This window comes from Ylistrum balloti, unplaced genomic scaffold (assembly GCF_031769215.1).
Source record: "Ylistrum balloti isolate Yb309-2 unplaced genomic scaffold, AGI_CSIRO_Ybal_v1 Utg370864, whole genome shotgun sequence".
Classification (NCBI taxonomy): domain Eukaryota; kingdom Metazoa; phylum Mollusca; class Bivalvia; order Pectinida; family Pectinidae; genus Ylistrum; species Ylistrum balloti.
The window spans coordinates 77,001-91,855 of record NW_026782494.1 but is presented as its reverse complement, the minus strand read 5'-3'; the positions used below and the strand labels follow the sequence as shown (position 1 = coordinate 91,855).

General features: G+C 38.7%; 1 protein-coding gene across 1 annotated transcript in view; it reads left to right on the top strand.

Moving 5' to 3' along the window:
* Positions 1-12,838, top strand: part of LOC132559140 (cleavage and polyadenylation specificity factor subunit 2-like) — a gene marked incomplete at its 5' end in the record, with an annotated part of 142,963 nt that extends 130,125 nt beyond the window's left edge. Inside the window, 3 exons of the mRNA XM_060223749.1 lie at positions 3,046-3,223; positions 7,199-7,401; positions 11,907-12,838. Coding sequence (XP_060079732.1) covers positions 3,046-3,223; positions 7,199-7,401; positions 11,907-11,999 — 474 coding nt within the window. The remainder of the gene's footprint in view (positions 1-3,045; positions 3,224-7,198; positions 7,402-11,906) is intronic.
* Between the last annotated feature and the right edge of the window lie 2,017 nt (positions 12,839-14,855).

Genomic DNA, 14,855 nt, shown 5'->3' with positions numbered 1-14,855 from the left:
CTGACATGACCTGCGGCAAAGATCCGAAGTGCATCATTTGACACTTTTTACCTTTGGCAGATTGTGTTTCTCAGGAAGCTGAGAAATAGACTTTGCTGTTGTGTCCGAGGGCACTTTACCGTAATTGCACTGTGATGGGCCTTCCTTTTGTTGTTCAGTGAGGTAGCCACCTCTTAGTAACAAAGAGACACTGCCTCAGATTATCCTAGCTGTTTACGGGGTGATAAACCCAGAAGAAACAAACTTCTGGGAGATACTAAATTTGGCTGCTCCATCTCAGTCTCCACATGGATACTGATACATTCCTACATAACATATATGATGGAGGTGTTACATGAAATATCAGTTGGTTGCTTTCATAACCTGAAACCTTACATGTTTTGCCAGCACACTCATAGCCTCAGTAATTGTGATTGTGTGTAAAGATTTGTCCTCCACATCTCTACCACCTTGTGTGGCCTCTTTTCTATTAATTTATAGTACACTGATTAAAAAGCTATTAATATATGTTTTCTCAGTCCTGTTAGTAATACATTTTGTACACTGGGTGCTTATAAGGTAATATATTGTGTTCATCTATTTGTGATAATAAGTGTTACATAGGTTGTCTGAAAATTGTTTGGGTTCCTTCATCATAATAATAATTATCAGCTGTAGAAATAAGATATTGATTACGCAAAGGCAGTCATGATAAAAACCCTAAATATACCTGTATGATGAGGCATTCACTAGTTATCCAGTTCCTTAAGAGATTGATAAGTCAGTAGATTCTAAACCAATGTAGTGGTAGGACAGCCACTGTAGTGGTCTGAAATCTTACCTAGATAGTCAGGTAGTGACAGCCCTCTTTCGTTTGAGAAGGACAGCCACTGTCGTGGTCTGAAATCTTACCTAGATAGTCAGGTAGTGCCAGCCCTCTCTCCTTTGAGAAGGACAGCCACTGTCGTGGTCTGAAATCTTACCTAGATAGTCAGGTAGTGACAGCCCTCTCTCCTTTGAGAAGGACAGCCACTGTCGTGGTCTGAAATCTTACCTAGATAGTCAGGTAGTGACAGCCCTCTTCCCTTTGAGAAGGACAGCCACTGTAGTGGTCTGAAATCTTACCTAGATAGTCAGGTAGTGACAGCCCTCTTTCCTTTGAGAAGGACAGCCACTGTCGTGGTCTGAAATCTTACCTAGATAATCAGGTAGTGACAGCCCTCTTCCCTTTGAGAAGGACAGCCACTGTCGTGGTCTGAAATCTTACCTAGATAGTCAGGTAGTGACAGCCCTCTTCCCTTTGAGAAGGACAGCCACTGTCGTGGTCTGAAATCTTACCTAGATAGTCAGGTAGTGACAGCCCTCTTCCCTTTGAGAAGGACAGCCACTGTCATGGTCTGCCACTGTGACAGCCCTGTAGTGGTCTTCTTACCTTTCAGGTAGAGAAGGACTCTGAAATCTTACCTAGATAGTCAGGTAGTGACAGCCCTCTTCCCTTTGAGAAGGACAGCCACTGTAGTGGTCTGAAATCTTACCTAGATAGTCAGGTAGTGACAGCCCTCTTCCCTTTGAGAAGGACAGCCACTGTCGTGGTCTGAAATCTTACCTAGATAATCAGGTAGTGACAGCCACTGTAGTGGTCTGAAATCTTACCTAGATAATCAGGTAGTGACAGCCCTCTTTCCTTTGAGAAGGACAGCCACTGTCATGGTCTGAAATCTTACCTAGATAATCAGGTAGTGACAGCCACTGTAGTGGTCTGAAATCTTACCTAGATAATCAGGTAGTGACAGCCCTCTTCCCTTTGAGAAGGACAGCCACTGTAGTGGTCTGAAATCTTACCTAGATAATCAGGTAGTGACAGCCCTCTTCCCTTTGAGAAGAAAGAGTTTGATTCCCATATCGCCAACATCCCCAGAGTGTTTCCTTCCAAACCAAGACAGATTGATATCAGCTGATATTACTTATTTCATCAAAGTTTTGAAAATAATTTCATTTACTAAAATGCAATTAGATGAAAACACATGATATATGTGAAGTGTTATATTGAGCAATCATAAGCAATTTTCATCATTTGTAATTGTTCTATAGATATAATCATGGATGAATTGAAATTCATTCAATGCACCCGCCTGAATATTGTCAGTGCCTCCTTTCTATCGAATCAGATAAACATTTTCTCTCAAATTAGATCTATCTCACTCAATTTGTGAGCAGAATGATTAATTTTATACATAAATCATACTTAGTGGTAATTACTTGTGAAGATATTAATCACACAAAAAGTCTTGTTTGTTGTATTCTATATCAAACTGATTCAAAAATCAATTTTCACCCCTAAAACTGTTTCTTTTAACAAGTCGTTTTCCCACCAATCACAATATACCACATTATACCTAAAGGTAGTGAGTGCCCTGTTATGACAAAGCTTCATTAAACGGGCTTCAGATCAGCTTCCATACATTTGCAAACATGTCGTAATATTTTTGTTTTAAGTAGAACTTATATATTTGAGTGAAGTTCCTTAGCCTGAAATTAAGTGAGTCACATTGATCTTTTTTTTTTTTTAACACAAAATAATTACAAAATGTTATGAAGAGATGAAAATTATCAGTCAGAAATGTCCTTGCCCCCCTGATTACAGATCTATTGATAACTTAGCTTAGGTGAAGCTCTAAGGTACATAGTTCGACAATTCCCACTTATGGCGGATTTCGTTTCTCAAGAAGTTGAATCTTGTGCTGTATTGGTTGTGTTTGTTGGCAACAATGTTGTGGCCAATCACAACAGGCGAAGAGGTATTGTTCCTCAATTTATTGTTGTCAACCGGTTTCGCCCTCCCGGGCTTCCTCAAGACACACAAGTATATTTTAAGATGAATTAGCTAGCCTCCAAATTCTTCAAGAATCTGTCTCAATATAGGTTATGATGATGACATTTCTTGGTTCCAGTTAAGTTGATGTCATGATGTGAAGGTATAAACATCCTGTCTGTAGTCAAGGGATACATACCAACATGGCCACTAATAGGGTAATAAAGTTACATGATAACCAAATTTGTTTACAGGTAAGACTTAGGGACTATGTGGTCAGTGCACTGGACTTCCAGAAGGCTAAGGACACAGAACTGGCCTGGATAGAAGGCATGCTGGACATGAGTCAGGGGAAGACGGATACAAGCCCAATGTACGAGTTAGAGGATGGTGAAATGTCAGAGGAGGCAAGGGAGAGGAGACTACAGCAAGGTAAACACAGACTATGTGCAATATTACAGGGCCATTACAGGCTGTATATATAGGTCAGTATCACAGGACATAAGGTCAATACAAACTTCATACAGAATCAATATTACAGGCTGTATATATAGGTCAGTATCACAGGACATAAGGTCAATACAAACTTCATACAGAATCAATATTACAGGCTGTATATATAGGTCAGTATCACAGGAGATTTAAGGTCAATACAAACTTCATACAGAATCAATATTACAGGGCCATTACAGGCTGTATATATAGGTCAGTATCACAGGACATAAGGTCAATGCAAACTTTATACAGAATCAATATTACAGGGCCATTCAGTATCAATATTACAGGAATGTTACAGGCTGTATAAACAGGTCAGTCAGATCTTCTAATTAACTAAGATATTGGAATTCAATAGCATTTGATTCATATTTCATGTTTCTGTGTTTTTAGGTCACCTGAGCCTATTGTGACCTTTGCAATCATGTTTTGTCTGTTATGGTCCATTAACTTTTCACATTTACAGCTTCTTCTCAAGAACTTATGTTCACATTCCAACCAAACATGGTTACTGATTTATAAGCATCATTACCTGAAGGGGCATCAAAATTACAAAATTAGCCATCCCCATCCCCCTGGGATTCACAGGGCATTGCCAAAATGATGAAAAACATGTTAGTTTTAAATAAAATCTTCTGCTCTTCTCAGAGACATCAATGACATAAGTATGTAATATGATTGCAATGTCAGAGTAGATCTAGCAAAATTGCCAAATTCATCTCTGGATGTATCACTAAACCTCCAGGGATAAGACAATTTTAGGACAGCTAAACTACTGAAACAACAATAAAATGACCATTCATTTGAAGTTTTAAGAAGTCATGCAAAGATTTTATTTGCCTAGTTTTAAGGTCACTAGGTTAAAGGTCATCAACATGTAGAAGGACATATATCTGCCTATTTTCTCCAAATTCTTGAATGTTTTGTATAGACATGTATGTATATATGATAGTCATTTTAGGCAAAGTTTCAAGGTCACAGGGTCAAAAGTCACCTTTTTCTATAGGCATATACATTTCAAACATTACATTTTTATGTCACACTAATTACTGCTGGTATATCCTTAACTATGGTTTTATATGAGTGCCACATGCAGGGTGTTTATTGACTTGCTAGTTTTAATTTTGGAGGAAATTCGACTTCCCAAGTAGAAATACCTGTGGATGGGATCTATGTAGTTTGGTTTAGTAGAATAGTTAACTTTTAGACCTACATGTGAAACATATCATCCCTGAAATTTTATAGCTTTTAACACAAGTGAATGGATAATTAAGGCTTCAGATAATTTTGTGACACACAAATTGTTTTAAACAGAAGAGATATTTAAAAGCATGAGATGATATTAATTTAACTCATTAAGTTGTACAATAGGAACAAGTGGGGGAAGATAATGGAATACTTAGTAGAAAGTTCCATTAAGTGGCATAATAATTAAGGAAATTTATCATCTTTAAGTGAACTAGAAAAAAACAACATGAGAAGCGCTTCTTTATACAAGGGGACATAACTCTCCTTGATTTACAGTGAAAAAACTCAGATTCTACACAAGTTTGTAATAGATAAAATGATTACTATAACATTGTTTAATGGTCTAGGTTCTTGAGGGAAAGACAGATTCTTTAGATTATTTTTGTCTAATAGATTTAAATGAATATTTTGTTGTAAAAAGCGACAGCATTTCAAAGGAAACAGTGTTTAAAGATGTGTTCCAATTATAACTAACAATTAAGACTTCATTTCTACATTTATCGCGGAAGAAAACTTCTCTCTAGTGACAGTGTAGATGTTACCCTATACAGACATTCAGATCAATCTCTGTATTTATCTCTAAAGAAAACTTCACTCTAGTGACAATGTAGAGATTTCCCTATACAGACATTCAGATCAATCTCTGTATTTATCTCTAAAGAAAACTTCACTCTAGTGACAATGTAGAGATTTCCCTATACAGACATTCAGATCAATCTCTGTATTTATCTCTAAAGAAAACTTCACTCTAGTGACAATGTAGAGATTTCCCTATACAGACATTCAGATCAATCTCTGTATTTATCTCTAAAGAAAACTTCTCACTAGTAACAGTGTAGATGTTACCCTATACAGACATTCAGATCAATCTCTGTATTTATCTCTAAAGAAAACTTCTCTATAGTGACAATGTAGATGTTTCCCTATACTGACATGCAGATCACACTGTATTTATCTCTAAAGAAAACTTCTCGCTAGTGACCATGGAAACGTTTCCCTGTACCAACATGCAGATCAGTCTCTGTATTTATCTCTAAAGAAAACTTCTCTCTAGTGACCATAACGTTTCCCTGTACCAACATGCAGATCAAACTCTGTATTTATCTCTAAAGAAAACTTCTCTCTAGTGACCATAACGTTTCCCTGTACCAACATGCAGATCAAACTCTGTATTTATCTCTGAAGAAAATTTAAACATTATCCTTATTGCTGATAGTCAATCCCCTGACATTACCTCAGAGAATGTGGACAGAGAAATGACAAATGGCTAGGTTGTTCCTGTGGAGTATACTTTACTAGTTGGGTAAACATGCTAGGAGGACATTGAGACAACAAGCTAGGTAATGTAATGGTATTAAGTAATGGTCAAATTTAATACATATATAACCACTAATGGCCAACACAAGATGTATTAGAAACCTGTAGTCTGCACTTGTTGCTGTATTAAAGGCACTTGTGTATGTTTTATCTTAAATTATCAAAGGTTTGCATGTACTTCTTATTACAAATGAATAATATTACTGTTTGAAAGTGGAGATAATTACGGAGACGTTGTTTGAAGTGGTAATTATATGGGTGTTGTTGGGCCTGTGAGAATGAATTAAGTTGTACCCTTACCTGTTTTATATCATATCCAATTTTAATTTTGTGGGATGGAACCGATAGAGTTAAGGATGAAGAGGATACATGTCTCTTACGGGACTTTTAATTTGATTATTTTGTAAGCTTTTCCATCTATTTCATGTCTTATGGATGATTAAAATGTGGAGGAGATTTGATAGATTTGGGGGCTAAAGTGCTTCACAGTTCTTGTCTTTACTTTGTTGTGTACATGTATGTGATATTACTATTAAATGCAGCGCATGATCATCTGGAGTGGCAAGTGATCGAAAGATAATCACAGCCCCCATGAACCCCCACTGGCCCTTACAACCCCAAAACCCCCTTACCCTATCCCTCCCCCCACTGTCCCTTACAAACCCCTATGCCCCCTCCCCCCATCCCCTCCCCCATTGCCCCTTACAATCTTTATTGCTCCTTCACAACATCCCCCACTGCCCCTTATGCCCCCTCCCCCTACATCCCTCCCCCATCCCCCCCCCCATGCCCCTTTCAACCCCTACACCCCCTGCCCCATCCCCTCCCCCCACTGCCCCTTACAACCCCTACACCCCCTCATCCCTCACCCCTCCCCCACTGCCCCTTACCCCTTTCCCCCATCCCCTCCCCTACTGCCCCTTACAACCCCTACTTCCCTATCCCCCACTGCCCCTTACACCCTAACATCCCCTCCCCTACTGCCCCTTACAACCCCTACACCCCCTCATCCCTCACCCCTCCCCCACTGCCCCTTACAAACCCTACACCCCCTTCCCCATCCCCTCCCCTACTGCCCCTTACAACCCCTACACCCCCTCATCCCTCACCCCTCCCCTATCCTCCCATCTCCAATAATGAAACTTAATGTATACATTGGTCATACTATGATAATGTACAGGGTTCTACATTTTTAGCCCACAATCCATTAATTACAGAGTTATTGCCCTTTGTTCAAATTTTGTGATCAGTAAAGTAATTTTCAGTAAGCACTAATCAGTTTCACTGATACTTACTTTTAGACAAGAAGACTTCATGTCTCTTATTGTTTTCTATCTGTTTATACAGAGAAGGATGATGAGGAGGAAAAAGCAATGGACATTGTGCCTACCCTGGAGTCGGTTCAACCACACCAAATAGAAGGACATAAAGCTGTATTCGTCAATGAACCTAAGCTCTCTGACTTCAAACTGGTTCTACTACAGGAAGGCTTCCAGGCCGAGTTTATTGCAGGGGTCCTGATCTGTAACAGTAGTGTGGCTGTCAAAAGGGTAGGTAACCATTATAATGAAACAATGTTACAATGATGTAGCCATCAAAATAACATAATTATAGCAAAGTTATTTGTCACAGCACAGTAGTCTGACTGTTAAAGGTGTCCTTTGTCATCTGTAACAGTAGTGTGACCATCAAAATGGTAGACAAATATTTAACAGTAGTGTGCCCATCTAAATGGTAGACAAACTTTGTATCGTTGTTTAGCAAAGTTAACGACACCAGGGCAAGACAAAGGTTAATGTGTAATCTTGTGATAATGGGAAATGTTGAAGAGCAGACATTTTAGTGAATTCACTTATAACTTTTAACATTTTGGCATATCCTGTGAGACTATAGTTTGAAAAAATACTTTCTTTTATGCCAATTACAAAAAATATGTAGAAACGAAAAATGAATTCATGTAAATGCCAGAGAACATTAAGGGATGAGGACACTCATTCTGTGTGACATTTACAAGAACATAGGGGTAGCGAAATGGTAAAAAATGATTAAAGATCTTTTTTTTTTTGAAGATAAATGCCTGATGTACATGATGTTTCTGTAATGATCCTCAGGATATTATCAAATGGCTCTCTTATATTTGCACCTGATCACTACAGAGTCGGACATGTATGTGACGAGTAGGCTAATAAAGCTCAGTCAGTAAAGGGTAGAACCACATAATGTAAGGTGTAGCTTAGAGGGATATAGTCTGATGCTCCCTACCTGTGGCAGTTTATGTGGCTCAGGCAGCTGAGAAATCCTCTCGTCTCTGCTGTCATTGTTATTCCCTTTTCCAAGACACTTTACCCTTTTTTGGCATTTGATAGGCCTCCCTTATGTTGAAAGTACAGCTGACATTAGGACTGAGACAATGTTATGTCTGTAGGAGAATGAGAGAGTACAACTGACATTAGGATTAAGGCAATGTTATGTCTATAGGGGGATGAGAGAGTACAACTGACATTAGGAGTGAGGCAATGTTATGTCTGTAGGGAGATGAGAGAGTACAACTGACATTAGGAGTGAGGCAATGCTATGTCTGTAGGGGATGAGAGAGTACAACTGACATTAGGGTTGAGGCAATGTTATGTCTGTAGGGGGATGAGAGAGTACAACTGACATTAGGGTTGAGGCAATGTTATGTCTGTAGGGGGATGAGAGAGTACAACTGACGTTAGGGTTGAGGCAATGTTATGTCTGTAGGGGGATGAGAGAGTACAACTGACGTTAGGGTTGAGGCAATGTTATGTCTGTAGGGGGATGAGAGAGTACAACTGACGTTAGGGTTGAGGCAATGTTATGTCTGTAGGGGGATGAGAGAGTAAAACTGACATTAGGGTTGAGGCAATGTTATGTCTGTAGGAGAATGAGAGAGTACAACTGACATTAGGATTAAGGCAATGCTATGTCTGTAGGGGGATGAGAGAGTACAACTGACATTAGGGTTGAGGCAATGTTATGTCTGTAGGGGGATGAGAGAGTACAACTGACATTAGGGTTGAGGCAATGTTATGTCTGTAGGGGGATGAGAGAGTACAACTGACATTAGGGTTGAGGCAATGTTATGTCTGTAGGGGGATGAGAGAGTACAACTGACATTAGGGTTGAGGCAATGTTATGTCTGTAGGGGGATGAGAGAGTACAACTGACATTAGGAGTGAGGCAATGTTATGTCTGTAGGGGGATGAGAAAGTACAACTGACGTTAGGGTCGAGGCAATGTTATGTCTGTAGGGGGATGAGAAAGTACAACTGACGTTAGGGTTGAGGCAATGTTATGTCTGTAGGGGGATGAGAGAGTACAACTGACGTTAGGGTTGAGGCAATGTTATGTCTGTAGGGGAATGAGAGAGTACAGCTGACGTTAGGGTTGAGGCAATGTTATGTCTGTAGGGGGATGAGAGAGTACAACTGACGTTAGGGTTGAGTCAATGTTATGTCTGTAGGGGAATGAGAGAGTACAGCTGACGTTAGGGTTGAGGCAATGTTATGTCTGTAGGGGAATGAGAGAGTACAGCTGACGTTAGGGTTGAGGCAATGTTATGTCTGTAGGGAGATGAGAGAGTACAACTGACGTTAGGGTTGAGGCAATGTTATGTCTGTAGGGAGATGAGAGAGTACAACTGACAATAGAATTGAGGCAATGTTATGTCTGTAGGGGAAGGAGAGAGTACAACTGACGTTAGGGTTGAGGCAATGTTATGTCTGTAGGGGAATGAGAGAGTACAAATTAAGATAGAGTAAGGGAATCTCATTAAGACGGAGATGGATGTTTGTTTCTAATCGTTAGGTGGTCAGATCCATCATTTTCCATGTTAGATCCAAATACATTACATTTATTACTCATGTCAACAAGGAGTTCCGCCTGACAGCCAGAAGTTCTGTCTGTCAGCGAGAAGTTCTGTCTGTCAGCCAGAAGTTCTGTCTGTCAGTGAGAAGTTCTGTCTGTCAACAAGGAGTTCCGCCTGTCAGCCAGAAGTTCTGTCTGTCAGCCAGAAGTTCTGTCTGTCAGTGAGAAGTTCTGTCTGTCAACAAGGAGTTCCACCTGTCAGCCAGAAGTTCTGTCTGTCAACAAGGAGTTCAGCCTGTCAGCCAGAAGTTCTGTCTGTCAGCGTGAAGTTCTGTCTGTCAGCCAGAAGTTCTGTCTGTCAGTGAGAAGTTCTGTCTGTCAGCCAGAAGTTCTGTCTGTCAACAAGGAGTTCCGCCTGTCAGCCAGAAGTTCTGTCTGTCAGCGAGAAGTTCTGTCTGTCAGCCAGAAGTTCTGTCTGTCAGCGAGAAGTTCTGTCTGTCAGCCAGAAGTTCTGTCTGTCAGCGAGAAGTTCTGTCTGTCAGCGAGAAGTTCTGTCTGTCAGCCAGAAGTTCTGTCTGTCAACAAGGAGTTCTGCCTGTCAACCAGAAGTTCTGTCTGTCAGCGAGAAGTTCTGTCTGTCAACAAGGAGTTCCGCCTGTCTGCCAGAAGTTCTGTCTGTCAGCGAGAAGTTCTGCCTGTCAGCCAGAAGTTCTGTCTGTCAACAAGGAGTTCCGCCTGTCAGCCAGAAGTTCTGTCTGTGAGTGGCAGTCTGATGGTTTTTTGGTTGAAGTGAAATTGTCAAAATTTAATTTACTGCTTCAGTAAGTGGTCTTTTGGGGCTTGTTTTTACAAGTGTTTGATTCTGTCTCTTTGATAATGAGGATTTTAATTGAATTTTACTGAAATGAATCAAAAGTTTTCCATTGAAGATAGCTTGATTACTCACCTAACTCAAATATTGTAATTGAATTATTTTTTGCTTTGAAATGAAAGTGAATCCTTTTCTTCAGTATCATTCTTTAATTTGTGTATAGAATCACAGAGTACCTGTGTTGTTGTCATTATTCAGGTCTTTAACTAAGCTAATAACACCTTCACAACATGATCAATTTAAGGTTGCTTTTAATTCCTTCCACGTATTCCTGTGGTAGATACACATTCTTATAGTATTAAAGTCTGTTTATATTTATGCTATCAAGAAAACTGTGTATTTCTGTAGAATATTGATGCATGTTGGTCGTAAATATCAATCAATTTCATGGAAATGTACAGTGTGGGTGTATTTCCCATCACAGTGTGGGTGTATTTCCCATCACAATGTGGGTTTATTTCCCATCACAGTGTGGGTGTATTTCCCATCACAATGTGGGTTTATTTCCCATCACAGTGTGGGTGTATTTCCCATCACAGTGTGGTTGTATTTCCCATCACAGTGTGGTTGTATTTCCCATCACAGTGTGGGTGTATTTTCCCTCTGTAGACAGGTATACATTATTGTTAATTTTCCCTCTGTAGACAGGTATACATTATTGTTAATTTTCCCTCTGTAGACAGTTATACATTTATTGTTAATTTTCCCTCTGTAGACAGGTATACATTTATTGTTAATTTTCCCTCTGTAGACAGGTATACATTATTGTTAATTTTCCCTCTGTAGACAGGTATTTTACTTTCTGTAGACATGTACATTTATTGTTAATTTTCCCTCTGTAGACAGGTATACATTTATTGTTAATATTCCCTCTGTAGACAGGTATACATTTATTGTTAATTTTCCCTCTGTAGACAGGTATACATTATTGTTAATTTTCCCTCTGTAGACAGGTATACATTTATTGTTAATTTTCCCTCTGTAGACAGGTATACATTTATTGTTAATTTTCCCTCTATAGACAGGTATTTTACTTTCTGTAGACGTGTACATTTATTGTTAATTTTCCCTCTGTAGACAGGTATACATTTATTGTTAATTTTCCCTCTGTAGACAGGTATACATTTATTGTTAATTTTCCCTCTGTAGACAGGTATACATTTATTGTTAATTTTCCCTCTGTAGACAGGTATACATTTATTGTTAATTTTCCCTCTGTAGACAGGTATACATTATTGTTAATTTTCCCTCTGTAGACAGGTATTTTACTTTCTGTAGACGTGTACATTTCTTGTTTATTTTCCTTTGATCTAAGTCTATATAGTGTATTTATTTTGTTATCTTTTACTTTTTCAGAATGAAGCTGGCAAAATTCAGCTGGAGGGTTCAATATGTGAAGACTTTTACAAAATACGTGAACTGTTGTATAGCCAGTATGCTGTTGTGTAGACCTAAAATCATCATTTAGTCTTCAATGAACAATCATTACATTTTCGTTTCATCAAAACATCAATATGTCATGGAATTTGACAGTCAGTGAATATCTTTATCTTCAATACATCACTATTGCAAACTGTCCGTGAGTGATGTTTTAATTGGTCATGGAGTTGGACAGTCACTTAACACTTTCATTTTCAGAATGTCATTGTATTGAACAGAAGTGGTGTTCATTTCATCAAGACATGAAATGTCGTGGAGTTTGGCAGTTAGTAAACTCTTCAATCTTTAATTCATCATGATTTCATTTCACCAAGGTAAAGAACTGAGAAAACATTGGTATTATATCAATATAACTGCATCTTTATTGAGGTTACTAGTCAGTTGTTCTGTAGGTTATATAAGTAAGCACTGGAAACCATATTATATGGTCCTGTAGATAGATCTGAACTATAAGAACAATTTTACAAACCTCTTATCAGTAGAGGGCATTGGCTAAGTGTAGATGTTTAGTTAAACATCAGATTGGTCTTCCTTTCCAATTCTTTACCCAGTTTCACTCACAAATAGTCATTCCAATTTGTCCATCAAAATATCAAAAAGTGAATTTATCCATGAAATTTCTGAAAAGTTTTTGAATGTGAAATCCGTTCTCTTCACTTGTATGATAAACAGTTATAAACAAGTTAGACTCCATGCCATTGGAGAGGGGGGATGTCAGTTTAATTATCATGTGACCTGTTGATTTTAAAACATTTGTTTTATTGGTAAAACCATCTCACCGTGAGTTGTAATTGTATACATTGTCATTGTGTTGTTGTTACTCCATTAAAACTCAGCAGTCAAAAGTGGCTCTTGTGTTTGTGTTGTTACTCCATTAAAACTCAGCAGTCAAAAGTGGGTCTTGTGTTTGTGTTGTTACTCCATTAAAACTCAGCAGTCAAAAGTGGGTCTTGTGTTTGTGTTGTTACTCCATTAAAACTCAGCAGTCAAAAGTGGGTCTTGTGTTCATGTTGTTACTTCATTAAAACTCAGCAGTCAAAAGTGGGTCTTGTGTTTGTGTTGTTACTCCATTAAAACTCAGCAGTCAAAAGTGGGTCTTGTGTTTGTGTTGTTACTCCATTAAAACTCAGCAGTCAAAAGTGGGTCTTGTGTTTGTGTTGTTACTCCATCAAAACTCAGCAGTCAAAAGTGGGTCTTGTGTTGTTGTTACTCCATTAAAACTCAGCAGTCAAAAGTGGGTCTTGTGTTTGTGTTGTTACTCCATTAAAACTCAGCAGTCAAAAGTGGGTCTTGTGTTGTTGTTACTCCATTAAAACTCAGCAGTCAAAAGTGGGTCAACATTGTTACTTTTAAAACTCAGCAGTCAAAAGTGTTGTTTGTTGTTACTTTAAAACTCAGCAGTCAAAAGTGGGTCATGTGTTTGTGTTGTTACTCCATTAAAACTAGAGTCAAAAGTGTGTGTTTGTGTTGTTATATCATCTCAAAAGTGGGTCTTGTGTTCATATTGTTACTTCATTAAAACTGTGTGTCAGTTAAAAGTCTCTGTGTTTGTGTTGTTATCCAGACAAAAGTGTGTGTCTGTGTGTTGTCTCTGTTAAAACTCAGAGTGATAGACAAGTGTGTGTCTGTATAATTTCTGTATAGGTACATTACATGATAGACAAAGGTGTTTGTCTGTATAATCTCTGTTAGTTCAGGTGATAGACAAAGGTGTGTTTCTGTATAATCTCTGTTAGTTCAGGTGATAGACAAAGGTGTTTGTCTCTGTATAATCTCTGTTAGTTCAGGTGATAGACAAGTGTGTGTCTGTATAATCTCTGTTAGTTCAGGTGATAGACAAAGGTGTTTGTATAATCTCTGTTAGTTCAGGTGATAGACAAAGGTGTTTGTCTGTATAATCTCTGTTAGTTCAGGTGATAGACAAAGGTGTGTGTCTGTATAATCTCTGTTAGTTCAGGTGATAGACAAAGGTGTGTGTCTGTATAATCTCTGTTGGTCCAGGTGATAGACAAGTGTGTGTCTGTATAATCTCTGTTAGTTCAGGTGATAGACAAAGGTGTTTGTCTGTATAATCTCTGTTATAATCTCTGTTAGTTCAGGTGATAGACAAAGGTGTGTGTCTGTATAATCTCTGTTGGTCCAGGTGATAGACAAAGGTGTTTGTATAATTTCTGTTAGTTCAGGTGATAGACAAAGGTGTGTGTCTGTATAATCTCTGTTGGTCCAGGTGATAGACTAAGGTGTGTGTCTGTATAATCTCTGTTGGTCCAGGTGATAGACAAATGTGTGTGTCTGTATAATCTCTGTTGGTTCAGGTGATAGACAAAGGTGTGTCTCTGTATAATCTCTGTTGGTCCAGGTGATAGACAAAGGTGTGTCTCTGTATAATTTCTGTTGGTCCAGGTGATAGACAAAGGTGTGTGTCTGTATAATCTCTGTTGGTCCAGGTGATAGACCTAGGTGTGTGTCTGTATAATCTCTGTTAGTTCAGGTGATAGACAAAGGTGTTTGTATAATTTCTGTTAGTTCAGGTGATAGACAAAGGTGTTTGTATAATCTCTGTTAGTTCAGGTGATAGACAAAGGTGTTTGTCTGTATAATTTCTGTTAGTTCAGGTGATAGACAAAGGTGTGTGTCTGTATAATCTCTGTTAGTTCAGGTGATAGACAAAGGTGTGTTTCTGTATAATCTCTGTTGGTCCAGGTGATAGACAAAGGTGTGTGTCTGTATAATCTCTGTTGGTCTAGGTGATAGACAAAGGTGTTTGTCTGTATAATCTCTGTTGGTCCAGGTGATAGACAAAGGTGTGTCTCTGTATAATCTCTGTTGGTCCAGGTGATAGACAAAGGTGTGTCTCTGCATAAT